Source organism: Sphaeramia orbicularis, chromosome 13 (assembly GCF_902148855.1).
Source record: "Sphaeramia orbicularis chromosome 13, fSphaOr1.1, whole genome shotgun sequence".
Lineage (NCBI taxonomy): Eukaryota > Metazoa > Chordata > Actinopteri > Kurtiformes > Apogonidae > Sphaeramia > Sphaeramia orbicularis.
This window is the reverse complement of record NC_043969.1, coordinates 22,331,106-22,346,652: the sequence shown is the minus strand read 5'-3', so window position 1 is coordinate 22,346,652 and position 15,547 is coordinate 22,331,106. Positions and strand designations below refer to the sequence as shown.

Genomic DNA, 15,547 nt, shown 5'->3' with positions numbered 1-15,547 from the left:
GGTGTGTCATTGTAAGATCCGTGGGTTCAGTGGTTCAGTGACATTTGTGATGATAAAATCAGCCTGTATGGCAGATTTTCTGCATGAACTGATGATGGCTGTGTGTGGGCACATGCTTTTGTCCCCTATATGTTGAAATCACTGTCAAAATGCATCTGCTTTGAGTTGTTTACTGTCACTTTAATCAATCAGTCTGAGAAACTACAGGGTATTTTCCAAAGTAATCACAATATCATCTACCGTGTTCAAGAACAGCAGAATATCATCATATATTGGGTAGAACTTAGACAAACTCTGTAGATGATTAATTGTTGTCTGTGTACTGTTTCCTCAAGTATAAGATTTACATTTGTAAATGCATGCAGTGACTACATTATAATGTGAAGAATTATTACATTTCAGCAACATAAGTTGCTCTGATAATATCAGAATAACAGGGATAATACCTTTTTAAACATGAAAATATCCCAAAGATCCCACTACTTCTGATTTTCATGGTCTCACATAAAGCTGTAGGGACTGAAATCAGGAGAATAAATGCCAAAGCCTTTCTTCTGCAGTTCTCTCCTCTGGTTTCAAATCAAAAGACTAAACACAAATATAGATGCCCTGACATCACTTCTGACTGTTCTGAAAAAGTAAAGCTACTTTTTCAAGCTTCTGCATTGAAGTATTTATTCATGTACTTAACCTCCTATCTGTCTGGAAACATCTGTGAACAGCCAAAATCTGGGCATCACAGAAGAGATGTTCTACAGCCTGAAAACATAGGAAAGCAGTGTTTGCACAAGTCTCACTTCCTCTCACACTGTTTGAATTATGGAATATTTGCTCAATAATGCTAAAAAACTAATTCTGAACTGTAGCATTAATGAAAATGTTTGTTAACCTGGATGAGAGTTGATCTGTTTTGGACTTGGTAAAGTGTCTATGAAATTCACTGTTTGTTGTCACTAATGCAGCAGTGACCGGTCACAGTATTTACTACCTGCGCTGCAGCACTGGTCATGACCTGTTACACAACACTGTCCAACAATGCGATGCTGTAGACGGTGCAGTCCTTTATATACAGCCAAGTACTTGGACAGTCGTGACAGACAAACAATGCCATTTTGCCTGTGTACACACAACAGTAAATTGGAAATGAAGAAATAAAGATGTAATTGAAATATCACATTAACTGTTTAGTAACTGTAGCCATTTTAAATGTAGTTTATTCATCCTGAGAAACCACAGATCATAACACTGCCCCCAACCGGCTCATACTCTAGGCACTAAGCATGATGGGTAATCATTTCATAAACCTCTCCTCTGACTCCGATGTGATCATCACACTGGATCTGGACTCATCAGACCACATAACCTTTTTTTATTGAAACACAGTCCAATCTTTGTACACCAAGACAGATCTAAGCCTTTGTTTCCAATTACCTTCACCCTCAAGTGGTTTTATTAAGGATCTGCTGCTGTTAAGTCCCAGTCTCTTGAGTTCTCTTCACATTGTGCATGTGGAAATACTGTGAAAATACTGCTGATTTGCTATGCATTCATTTCACCAAGACTGAAGTGATCACCAGCCAATTTTCTTCTCTCTTTTAGGAAATAAAAAAAAAAATACAGGGTGGGGAAGCAAAATTTACAATATTTTGAGGCAGGGATTGAAAGACAGTGTATGACCAATTAGTTTATTGAAAGTCATGAGAATTTATTTGCCACAAGAAAATTGACATAAGAGAAAATGTTTTTATTCTATGTGTCCTCCTTCTTTCTCAATAACTGCCTTCACACGCTTCCTGAAACTTGCGCAAGTGTTCCTCAAATATTCGGGTGACAACTTCTCCCATTCTTCTTTAATAGTATCTTCCAGACTTTCTGGTAATAGTTTTGCTCATAGTCATTCTCTTCTTTACATTATAAACAGTCTTTATGGACACTCCAACTATTTTTGAAATCTCCTTTGGTGTGACGAGTGCATTCAGCAAATCACACACTCTTTGACGTTTGCTTTCCTGATTACTCATATGGGCAAAAGTTTCTGAAAAGGTATGGATAATAGTGTTAGATATGATTATGACATCAATATATGTTTGGTTTCAAAACAATTGACGTAGTGCCTGCTGAGAAAAAACAACTAAATGTTCATTGTAAATTTTGCTTCCCCACCCTGTAAATAAGTAAATAAAAATAAATAAATAAATAAATAAAAAAATAATAATAATAATAATAGTAATAATAATAATAATAATAATAATAATAATAATAATCAGTCTGAAAACTATGAGAGAGTTCTTGTGTAACAGCACATACACACTACAAATACCCAAGGCTACTTATGTTGAAGAGAGTTAAATATTAACCCTGTAAAGCCTGAACCATTAAATCATTGACAGAAAATTCCAGTTCTATGAAACTGGAGCCTTTATTGGACCTTCTTAACAACCAAAAAAAAATTTTTTTTCAAATATCAAAGTATGAGTTTCAATTTTGTATCATATCACAAACAAAAACATAATATAACACAAACATGTCTAACAAATTGGTAATTCCTTTTCAAAATTGGCAAAGTTCTCCTTCCTTCCTCATTAATGACAATCTTGTAGTATCACTGGAAAGGCCTCTGGTGAACGAATTCCTACCCCCTTGTGGATTGTCCATGTATTGCATGTATCTAATTTTATACATCAGGTTTTAAAAAAAAAAAAAAAATCACACTGATAATGTAGCGGGCTTCAAAACTCATGTATCAAATATGATACATTTGGCGTTATAGGGTTAACTAAATAGAGTCACTACTTACTCTCCAGTGCCCCTTTTCCACCAACAGGAGCCTGCTGCTGGTTCATGGCCAGTGTGGAATAGGTGTTTCTTCATTGCGGGCCCTCTAAGACCCCTTGGCTTTCCCACTGGCTAGGAGTCAGTCCCTGACAGACCAGTTCTTTGTTATAGCCCTGCATAGAGTTGGTACCACTGTGGAAGTGGTATTTCTGGTCCCAATCCAGTTCGTCAACACTGGAAATAAGGAAAAGATAGTCTCAGGGTAGACACTGGCCCTGAACAAGCCCTGGAACCATTTCAGTGGAAAAGGGGTATCTTAGTGTGAAATGAACATGGGTGATTGGACCCAGACAGACACTTTAGACATGTTGAGATGAAACTGACAGTGTTAATTTGGCTGATTTTGCTGTGTGGGTCTGATTGCAGTGGTTGTGGTTTTCTCCTTGAGAGTTGTTTTGCTAGTTTGGAGGGCAGAGTAACACATCTTGCACATCTTAACAGAGAACATCAAACCCTATAAATGCAATTTCAGATGATCTGAAAGCATGCAATATCAAGCAGCTTTTGCAGTTTATGCTGGATAACTGTGCATATTTTATTGTTTTTACTTGTATTCAGCAAAAATGCCTTATGCAGAAAAAGGTAAAAGAAAAGCAGGTATGCATAAGCTTCTGCCTCAGGTATACATAAGCTTCTACAGAAATCTGAAAAGATGCAGTGTAACCACAGGCGTCACTACCAGTTCCCCTTTGAACAAGGCTACATATACACTTAATAATAATGGTGGAAGAAAGGAAGACTAGCCAGATGGAGTAGAGAGGCTGTGGAACATAGCTATAATGCTTAAAACTAAGGATGGGTACTGAGACTTGGCACTTAACGGGCCCTATGCCTGAATTATTAAAGACCAGAGCATCAATAAGCTCATATGTTATCAGTTTTCCAAACAGTACTGTAGAGAGAAAAATAGACAGATAAGTCTCCTATGCACTACAGGAACATAAAGGCAAATTTTTTCTCACTAACTCTGTCTCCACCGAAGGCATTCGAATGTGATGCATTTGTGTGATTTTTCAGTCCAGATGAGAGACCTGGGTTCGGGTCTCTGAGGACCTAGAGCCAAAGAAAGTGGACACTTCACTCAATGACACAAGTGCAACAAGTGTTTTATATATTCAGGCAGAAACAGCAGCGATCTGTCACAAACCGAACAAAGTCTGTGGTAGAGAAAGGAACAGTTGGATGTTTAGCTCATAGTTCATCTGTCTGCCCTGTTTGTTGTCAAAATGTATGCAGCCTGGAGTACGAACACAAATATGAGTTTATGGTTAGAAGTGACCAGTAGCCGTTGATCCTTTCACTTGTTGGGTCTGAAATGGTCACAGCATTATCATATCTTAATTGTTTATGTGTTACATTGTGCCTTTTTGGAGTTGAAAGCCATCAAAATATCATTATGTGTGAGCATTATGACAAAGAATTCTTACGTCTTATGTCTTAAACAAATGTCAAATTATTTACTGCAAAAGAAAACAGTCTTTGTTTAAACCTGTGCATGATGTTCATTCCCAAGTTTTCATCAAATCTGTAAAACCCAAGCGATAGTCTAAGTATAATGAATCCGTTAGTCTTTCTCTGATTACGCACCTGAATCACTCCCCTAACGGTGAACAACTTCGCAGTGTACTCCACCACAAACGGTCCATTTGTTTACATACCAAACCGAAACCTAAACAAAACCGTCACTGTTAAGAAGACAAACAAATGGACCAGAGAAAAACAAAACAACTATAAAATATCCCTTAAACTCCCAATAAATAGGTGCAATATACATAATGTCGATAGCATAGCTACATAACAATGTAGTAAAAGTGCAGGATAATGCAGGTTCCAAGTCTTTAAGACATGAGTAAGAAAATCAGAAACTATGATAGTGGTCAGTTCAAAACAATGCTGTTGCACAACTCAAGAATATATATACATAAATGAGAAAATAAAGCAAATAATTCTGCTTACAATTTACAATGTAGTCCTAATCCTAACCTGAAAACAGAGCAGATAAAAATACTGTTAAAGTACCAGATCGATAAGATTACAAGTATTGATCAAATCTTAACGATATCCCTCCCCTCTCTGAATATGGCTGCAGAAGTGACTGCTTTAAATGAAGGACATAATAAACTCTGTGTCTGTGCTCTTTGTTTTGTACAGGCGTATGATGAGGGTGGGGTGCCAGAAGCAGTCACAGAGGCTCCTCTGTCACTGGAGGATCTGGACCAGACCATAGCAATCTTTGACACTATAGAGGACCTCCTCAAGACCCTGAACCCAGACACATGGAAACAGGACTTGGACAACATTTACACACAACCATACATACAGTATAGATCAAGAGCATATCATCTGATGAGCAGACACAATAAAGGTAAGACACCAGCACTTGTTCAAGTTTAATGTGCCTTTGGGTATTTATCCTGTTCATGACATAATCCAGCAAATAAAGGACAAGGGTAGTTACTTTGAGATAAATATACTAGGGAAGTGGGAAATATACTCAGGAAGTTATGTCTTATTGAATGATTGATTCATCATTTATTTCAAGCATGTGCATATGCATACCGGCTAAAATTTGCTTAGAGGTCTTATTTCTGTCTTTGTGCATAAGAAATCAATATAAGTGAATCCCCAAAGGAACTTTGTGTTGGTAAATGCAAGTTATGCAAATTTACAGGATTTCAGTTCTGTTGCAACATGTTGATGGTCATATGAACTATGTTTTCAGCTCAAAAATGTCCAATTTCATCACAATTAATGCTATATTTTCATGTCACAAATGGCCAAGTTATATTTTAACTGAATTTACCTGAAAAACAAATATTCTATTCTTTTAGATTCCCCAATTTTTCTTACAAGATTATACACTACATATCACATGTTTTATTTTTACAGGTTGCAATATGGAGAATGGTGCTGATCCATCCTGCTTATGTTACTCGAATACATACATTAAGAATGTCACACATCACTTTTTAAATCAACAGTTTTCTAATAATAAGCATTTTTATAAAGAAATAACAATTCTATATTGTTATTTACTCTTTAGTATGATGATAAACTAAATAATTACGATACTAGTTTTTGCACAGGGATCATTTGTGGAAACGGTGACATGGCTGCCGAGCATCAGTATGATGGGATCCGTAACAACCATGTCACATCCGTCCACTGCCACATTTTGTGTTTTTGTGTCAGCTGTTATTGTTTTAGATCCACAATACTAACATTTATGAATAAGAGGATAAATAGCAATAGTAACTATATAAGTTTATTACTAATAAAGTACTGGTACTGACCAGATCATCATGGGTAATGTCACGTCTGTCCACCAGCAAAAGTTTTCACATACACGTGCTATTCAAAATCCAATATTTCTGAAAATATAGCTTCCACTGTCAAATAATATCAGTAGTCGGTGCACAAATGTATTAGCGTTATTTCAACACAGTTCTATGCATTTCTTACAACTTTTTTTTTTTTTGACAAAAATGGCCACCCATTTGACCCCCTAAGTAAATTTTAGCCGATACATAAACGTATACCCTATATACACAGTACATCAAGCCAAAAAGTAGAGTAGAAAGAGTGGGAAGAAGTACAACTTATTTATACCTACACCCATATATTGCTTGGTATAAACTTCTTCAGCTGCTTTCTATCATATATGCCATATTGACATAATATTCTTGTAACCAATGTATCAGTAGTATTACTTGTAATAATCCAACATGTATTATCAATTATATTATATATGTTATTATTACTAGGGATGTAATGGTACAGGTTATCCACGGTTCGGTACATATTGCGGTTCTTGAGTCATGGTTCATGGTACGGTTCGGTTCGGATGCAGAAGCTGGCTGGAGCCCAGCTGTGCGCTCATTTATGTTCACTTAACATAAGTAAATAGGTACGTCCATTTCTAATGTTGTCATGCGTCACTGCCTTCATACTTCCATGCATCATGTACATTGGAATGAGCATTTCTCAATTAATCCACCAGAGGGCACTGCTCTTAATTACCATACTGGCCAAATACTAGGAAGAAGAGTAAAGTTTTTTGAGAAGAAGAAAAAGAGAGTCAGTAATAACAAACATGGCAACGACAGAGGAGGTTTTACTAATGTGGATACTAATGTTAATATTGAGAAGGGTAGTTGGAAGTAGAAGGCCTGGGCTCCGTGTTGGGCTCAGGCCTGCTCCACCATGTCCGGCTCTAACGGGCTTTGCTGTGTAATGCTTTAGACGGGCTCCATGTCCAGTTCCAACCAATGATTGTAGAATTCCATGAGTCAGTCATCTTGCAAAGCTCCAAAATAAATGCGAGTTGTCCGGAAATGTCATTTGAAAATGACAAATGAGCTGTACCGCGGTACATGATTGTACCGAACTGTGAGGGGTGTACTGTTTGGTACAACGTGTACCCCTAATTATTACTGTAATCATTATTATCATCATCACCACATCACTACTACAATAATAACAGAAATAATACATTATGTTGAGTATCACCATATTACCATGTTATACTACCATCAATAACAAAAACAAAAAGATCAACAATAGTAACAACAGCAGTAGCAACAATAATCAAGTGCATAATATCCTCCATCATAATCCATGAGAAACCCCAGTGAACCCCTATCATCTGCCGGAATACACAAATCACAAACATATACATATAACTAGATATTAGAGCTGTTAAAATGAAAGCATTAATTTTATTTATGGATATAAAATATGTTAAAAGAATCAACACAGCTGTGTTTTGGTTCGTTCTGACAGCATCTGACCTGTATTTCTACAAGCACCAGTTTTACAACTATAACAACATTTATTGGTATGATGACTCTTCACTACTGGATCAAACATCGTACTCTTTTCTTGATCAAATAGTAATGTTTTCCTGTGCAGCTTTCTACTATGTCCAAAATAAAGGGTTTGTACATACATAATAATACCCATAAATCAAAGAACTGTAATAGTTTTTGTTTCACCCTTTACAGCTGACACACACAGATGAATGCATGATGAAACATTTCTGTATGACAGTGACATGATGTACAAGTCAGTTGTCACAGATGATGTAATGTTTTTTCACATACTTTTATGGGCTATTGTGGCCCTTACTGAATTTCAGTTGGCACTTGAAGATAGAACACATTTTTGGTATTAATCATCATTTATATTAGTATGAGAGAGTATCATATTCTAAGCTCATATTAAATTTAATTGTTTGGGATGGTTTTATTGGAAATCTGTATTATTCAGTATAAAAAAGAAGACATTAAACTATCTTAACAGTCTTTAAAATTAAATATACTTCCTTGTGTTGAACTACTGAATCTATGATTATACATTTAAATATCCATTATTAAACATTTCAGTTTTAGGAAGAACAAAGCTATTAATAACAATTAATCCCAGTGAATATAGCAGTATAGATATTTTTCTTAATCGACTGACAGTTCTACGATAAAGTTTTACAGGAAATGTATGAAGCATTATTTTAGGGAAGGGGTTAGTCCAAAGTAATGATGCAGTATACTTATGAATCCAATAGGAATTATATAATGAGGACCCAGGACCAGCATTAAGGTCATAACTTAGTGAAGATGAGGCAGGAAGAAGAAAGCGTTGGTGGTCCTATCTCATTTTATTGTGCTGCAGATGGTGATCCTTAACACCTCTGCTGCGCTCACTGTATTCATCTGCAGAATGGTGCAGCTGTTGGTAGCTGGTGCAATTGAAGGGAGGGGAGGGCCTGCAGCCCTGTGTCGAACAAGAAAGACCCACACAGCAGGAGGCCAATTTTCACATATTAGGCTGTACATAAAACTCAACGGTACAGCGCTGCAGTTGGACATCATGTTTTGCTTGATCGTATGAAGAAAATGATGAATATGTCAGGGCTGGAGGGACTGGGATGGATCAAAGTGAGGCACAGGTGACAACTGATGGAATTCATCATTTTGAGTCATGAGGTTGTGCATTAATACCTGGTCTGGGATGGAGGAATATAATGCAGACAGCCATGTGTATGGAAATATACTGAAGTAATTTAGTGTTTTTAAAAGATAGTAGGGCTGCTCGATTATAGAAAAAAAAATAATCACGATTATTTTAGCAATAATTGAAATCACGATTATTAAAAACGATTATTTGTTAACCTTAAAGTTGTTTATTTTTTTCTTGCAAAACAATGTAAGATGTACTCTTTAAATATAAATAAAGCTTTTAACCATTAAAACAAAGTATGTTCACTTTTGCACGAAACAAAAAAATCTTTGAATGCAAATAAGTATACACTAAATTCAAGTGTGTTTCCTTTTGTAAACAAATAGTGCACTGGAATTAAACTGCTCTAGATTTGCCATAGAACTGGAGCAATAAAAAAAAAAACTCACGTAAAGTGCAAATTATAAATTCAAGTATGTTCAATGTAGTATGAAACATAGTAAATTCAGTGGCGTGCTGTGAGGTTTCAGTTAGGTTAATACAGGAGTTGCAGCGTAAAGAGATTCGGAGACTGAAGATTTTATTGCGGACAAAGTTGTAGACGGAGTTTTTTTTATGTGTTTTAGTTATTCATAAGATTATGATAAAGGTGGCGGTGGTTAAACTTTAGATGGTTAAAAAGGTTTGCTGTGTTACCGGTCAGTGCGGACACAACTACGAAACACTTTTTGCACGTAATGGGTTTTTGCTCTTCATCAAACCCAAAGTGATTCCATACAATTGAATTTGACTTGCCTTTTTTGTTTACCAAGCACTTCTGCTGCGATTCTCCTGCTATTTTTCCAGACCGCTAGGTACAACTTTCCTCTTGGGGTGGACCTGTCGGCTAGCTGGCAGCTGTAGCTTAGAGGGGGGCGGGGCAGAGCAGCTCATGGTAGCTTGTGTGCACGTGAATTAAACAACTCAAAATTAATAATCGTTTTTTCTCGATTACATAATTTTTGTAATCGTTGCGTCTAATAATCGAAATCGTAATTGAATTTCGATTAATTGCACAGCCCTAATAGATAGGAAGAAAAAGAACAGTAAAACCTGAACATTAAAATGCTAAAATATAGTTAGACTTGGCTGTTGCATCATTAACTGAGTAGTTTGCCCTCTAGTGGGTGTAATAGAGTCAGCGACAGATTTAAGATGAGACAAAACCAGCAGTTCAAGGTAATTCTTTGCTGTGAAGTCAGTGCCAACAACCTCAAGTCACTGAGGCAATAGATTTTGCCTTAAATTGCACAGCTACAGCAGATGTCTTGGAGCAGATAAAATTTCGCATGCATGTAGCACACACACACACACACACACACACACACACACCACACAATCATCGGTAAGTGCGTTCAGGGATGTGCATTTGTGTGTGTGTAAAAGACTCAAGCTTGCAACAGACCTTTCAACCCTATCTGTCTCACGTACGCCTCGGTATCTCCCTCTTGCACTCTCTCTACCTCAGGGCTCTCCTTTTATTTAGTAAATATTTGCACTTGACAGCAAATCTATCTCTATTTATCAGCGCATGTGTGTGCTCAGCTGGCATGACACGGTCCCATACATCGGAGGTTTGCGCATGTTGCAGCACTACAAAGAGGTGCATAGGTGCTGCTGGTCTTTGATACACTGTACCGCCAACTTCTCTCTAATTGGAAATTCAACCCGTGCAGTGAAGCAGAAATGTGCCACAGTCAGCAGCTTAGCTTTGTTTTCATTAACACACATACACAGTAGCTCATACCCACCTTGTTCGGATGAAGAACAGTAAGCCGTATCATAATATTAATTTTGGAACATTTTTACATCTCAGAAAGTTAGCATAAATTGCAAGATCTCATGCAAATTAAACAACAAAATCACAACAGAGAAGTTCATGAATACTAACTTGTGGGACAAAAGATTTCCTGTAAACTTCACTTTTTTTTTTTTTTTTTCACGTTAGTGACTGTGTGAGTGACACAGTCATTCTCTCGTCATACAGTCTTTCTGTCTTTTTCGCTCCCACACTGCCTCACAAGGTTCCACACCACTGCTTCTCTGAGATTACATTTATTCCCCTTTAACAGATACAAGCTCAGTCCTGCAGATAGACACACACACAGCACAGAGAGAAACACATGCACACACACTGGCAGTATCAGGACAACATACTATATAGCATGATTTGTTCCTACCTCTGTGTCTATATACAGTAGATGATCAGTATATGTATTTTCACCCATGCACATGAACACTCACAGATGTGTAACTAACGTTCAAGGAGTTCAACAGAGACAAAAGAGCGGCTGTTGACCCAGAATGCTCATGTACAACAGGTTTTTTATCACTGCAGAGTATAAACAAAACAACAGTCATCACTCTTGACATTCTTATACAGGGTTTCTACAGGTATCAGAAAATCTAATTTAATGCGTTTTAATGGCCCTTTTTTTATCAGTTTGTAAAATGTATTTTCATTGTGCATCTCCAAAAGTACAATACAAAAAAAAGAAAGAAATTCATATTTTTTTTATATAAGATTTTGTACCCCCTCCACCCCCCCAAGAAGCGATGGCGACCCCCATACCAGCCCAACCTGGATCTCAAAATGCAAAAACCACTAATAAAAACAAATACATGTATATAGATGAGAATGAATATAATTTACAGATATAAACAGATAGGTGATCAGGATAGTCATAGACAATTATGTTGCACTCTTTCTTTAACCATAATGTAAACACCATCCCACACACTAAGGGTTTTTCGACTGGCTGCATGCATCCGGCCCACTGACCTCTCCATCATAACTATATCTACAAAATATTTGGTCCATTGTTACCGTGATAAAGTATGAGGCGGCTGCCATCTCAATGCCTTCACTGCCCTTTTGTAATGCCACTTGAAACAAATGTAATGCCCATGTCCAACTGCAGATACAGTTTATATACTGTATATATTTTCACAATGGTTTACCAGTTGACAGGCTTTAACCAGGTTCTGAATAGTTCCTCCTCCAATCACTTCTGTTGAAACTTGCATTTTCCCATTTTTCCAACATTTGCTAATATCCTCTCCGCTCTTTTGCCACAACATGAGCACGCTCACAGCACATTACATTCCAAGCATCCGGTGTTGTGACTTTGTGCACCGGCTGTAAACAACAGCCAATTAAAGGGTTCCACCTGTCAATCATCACACTATACTTCCGATCAAAAGTATTAAATGTTTATATAATCAAAATAAATCATGAATAACAATGTTTTCGTGTCTCCATCTACTGTATTTAATTTTTTAATGCCTCTGGACATCGAATCTAATGCTTTTTAATGCCATTTAAGGCCTTAATTTTTGCAAAATCTATTTAATGACTTTTCCACATCCACATTCCATAGATGAAGGCAGCGAAATGCGGTCAAACTGACCACAAGGAATACACAAGGGACCCTGTTATACTTTTGTCATTTGATGAAAATATATTTTGTTCCTGAAATGATGAGCTCTTCTGTCACCAACTGAATTTACAAAGAAAAGGAAAGTAGCACCACTGATTTGTCTGTGGGTAGAAATGACTGGGATGAATTAGTGATGATGCTTATACACTATCCATGCGTTTTCACATGCACCTCAAAGCACAGCCTGAAGACAAATACTCTTACAGACATAATCCTCTTTGTATCCAGCCTACTGTACTATATAACACATGTGCACAATCCACAATACTTTTACAGAGACAGCTCAGTGTTAACACAGCTACACATACACATACAGTAGCATCCATTCACTGCACTGCACTTCTTTCCTATATTTCTTTATCTGTCATCATATCTTTTTGTCATTTCACTATGCTAAAAAGGCTGCAGACACAACACACTTGTGTACAGTTTAATGTACCACTGACTCACATTCAAAGCTGTCAATTCAGTAAGCACACTTTATCTTTGTGTCCCTGTATTTCCAAACCATCCCTGCTGCTTCGTCTCTTTATTGCTGTAAACTGTTCATTGAGCTTCATGCCTGATTTGCAGCATGAATAGACATCACATACTGCAAAGATCTACTTTATGTCAACAACTGCTTATTGATTTTCAATATCATTAGTCTCTCCCTGACCCCTGCCTCCCTTTACTTTCTCTGACTCACATATTCAATATTGCCTGCCATGCAGATTTTTTACAATAATACAACATACACATAAAATGTGTTGTCTATAAAGGTTGTATTGCATGACTGATCTCTTGTTACATTTTTTTCCAGCTAGGATCAAAGAAATTGTCAAATAGAGTCAATCAATACCATTCATACCAAGCTACACTGTTGCACTTAATGGGAAACTGCAAATATTGATCGTGACAAATACTTGAGCTTATATTGGTTGTAAAAGCCTACACTACTTGAGCCAAGGTATGCCATGTGAGAACTTCAGTCATTTTTACTGCAGATTAAGTTGTTTTAAAAGTTTTGTTTAAAGAAAAGAATTGCTATTGACCTAGAATGTGTGCTTAGCAAATTTTCCAGTCTTCCTTGAACAAACTACAGATTTGGCCGTAGAAACCAAACCCTTCCTCTGCTTTTGTCAATGTCATTAACGTCATCACCATCATCAGCATCATCATCATCATCATCTCCAGAACACCTATTTAGTGTAAGAGCAATAGGGCAGCTTTCAAATGCATGGGAAACTTTCCACAGCTGTCCGTAACACTTACATTTAGATCTATCAGTGGCAGTCGGTGCCAATGTGATCGTTACCCACTGTGGTGCAGCTCTGCAGTGTGCATCGGCCTCCACTTGTGACTTTAAGTAAAATCCTGTAATGTGACTAAACTGGTTAATTATCATGTTATCCAGTACTCTGTCATCCAGTGTCTGTTAGATTTCAGATTTCTTCCTCTCTCTGTGTGTGGCAGGTGCTTCTGTGGTGCCCAGCACTGACACTGTTAACAAGTGAAAACCTAAATGTTCATTGCTGAAATTAGTGCAGCTTACTTTTTTTTTTTGTTTGTTTGTCATTTTGAGTTAAGAGTGAATGAACAGAGTGAATATTACACAGTTGATATGCTTTTTGGGATTTGAGAGCTCATTTTCTTCCTTTCTTGTCTATAAAATACAGTTTATTGGGGTATACAAAATGATGCATATGGCCATTTTGGGATTTCCTCTGGGTTCTTCATAGGACAAGACAGTACCACATAAAATAACATAAATACTGATTTATTTACTATCTTAGAAACAAAAAAAAAAACTCTAAAAGACCAGTGGTTTGCGTAAATTTAAAACAGATAACATGACTATATTAAATGACTACTGGACGTTATACAAAACACACAATAGAACAGTAATATCATGTTTTTCATTGTTTGGCCTGGTTCATCACATTAAACACAGGGTAATTTTCTGCTTAACCCATAAAGACCCAAACATCCACACCTGAACAAAATTACCCACTGATGTAAACTGTTTTATACCTGTTGATTCACTAATCCTATCAATCCATGTAAATATTGGTGTAAAATGCAGCTTGTCATCTTTTCATGGTCATCAGACATGACTCATTTGGATGTTCAGAGGCTCTGTAGTTACCGTGGAAACACTGTCATCTTCTACAACATTGATTCGTCAGTAAAACCCATGGAGTTGGATCAATGACAGTGAATGGAGACACTTGTTTTACAGTCGCTGAAATGTTTTTTAGCCCACCCCTTGTTTTCTTCAGTTTTTCTGTCATTTTAATCCCTGGTACAACTAAAGGTACACTTGTTTGGACAAATACAATGATAACAACAAAAATAGCTCATAAGAGTTTAATTTCAAAGCTGATATCTAGACATTTTCCATGGTTTTCTTGATAATAACCAAAATCACTTCAGTTCTTATATCAATAGTTATGGCATTGTACTGACAAAAACAGTGCTTTTTGGCATTCCATGTTTTCTTTTCTATCTGTTTTAGTCACATGATACACACAGGAGTTAGTACTTGATAGCATAACCATTGTTTTTGATGACTTTTGACGGTCTAATAATTTTTTACGCAACTGTACTCTAATATATCAGCTATGTACTACAGGAAAACTGCCCTTAATGTTTCTCATTAGACCTCAGTTGTCACAAAAGTTTCATAGTTACTGAAAGTGTAAGAAAATCTGACTTTTGATGGTCTAATAATTTTTTCCCTGACTGTATGTTCAGTCAATGATGTATTTTACTGAAAAAGTCACTTTTTCTCCAATTTTCTCTGTCTTTGATACAATAACCTTTAACTTAACCTTTTATGAACATCTGTATGATCAGTAAATTAAATATTGAAAAATACCTGATTTTCGCTGGAAAAAATGCTAAATACGGAGGACTGTTTTGTAGTAAATGGTGTTAAATCACTTTGGAAATGTTGAATATAGAGAAAAAAATCATTTGGGAACTGCCACAAATGTAGCACTGGGTCTTTATGGGTTAAAATGGCTGATATAATGGACAGTAACTTCTGAGTCATATAAAAAAACTCCCAGAAAAAACAAAGTTGAGGCCCTAGTCTGGAAGCATAGATCGGTGTGTAAATGAACCAAAAAATTTCAGCTTTATTTTTCTATTCAATTTTTCCATAAATGAAACATCACTGCTCCCAAGTAAGTTGAGCCACTTGGACAAAAATCAGCCCAGACTTACTCAACTGTGTACCACAATGATTGAAGCAAAGCAAAATCAATTGCAAAATGCTTACAAATGGCCTGGTG

General features: G+C 36.7%; 1 protein-coding gene across 2 annotated transcripts in view; it reads left to right on the top strand.

The window, feature by feature from the left end:
- pdgfd (platelet derived growth factor d) overlaps positions 1 to 15,547 on the top strand; it is a 94,137-nt gene that overhangs the window by 65,007 nt on the left and 13,583 nt on the right. For both annotated transcript variants that reach the window (XM_030153084.1, XM_030153082.1), the window contains exon 5: positions 4,987 to 5,200. In XM_030153084.1, the coding sequence (XP_030008944.1) occupies positions 4,987 to 5,200 (214 nt within the window). The remainder of the gene's footprint in view (positions 1 to 4,986; positions 5,201 to 15,547) is intronic.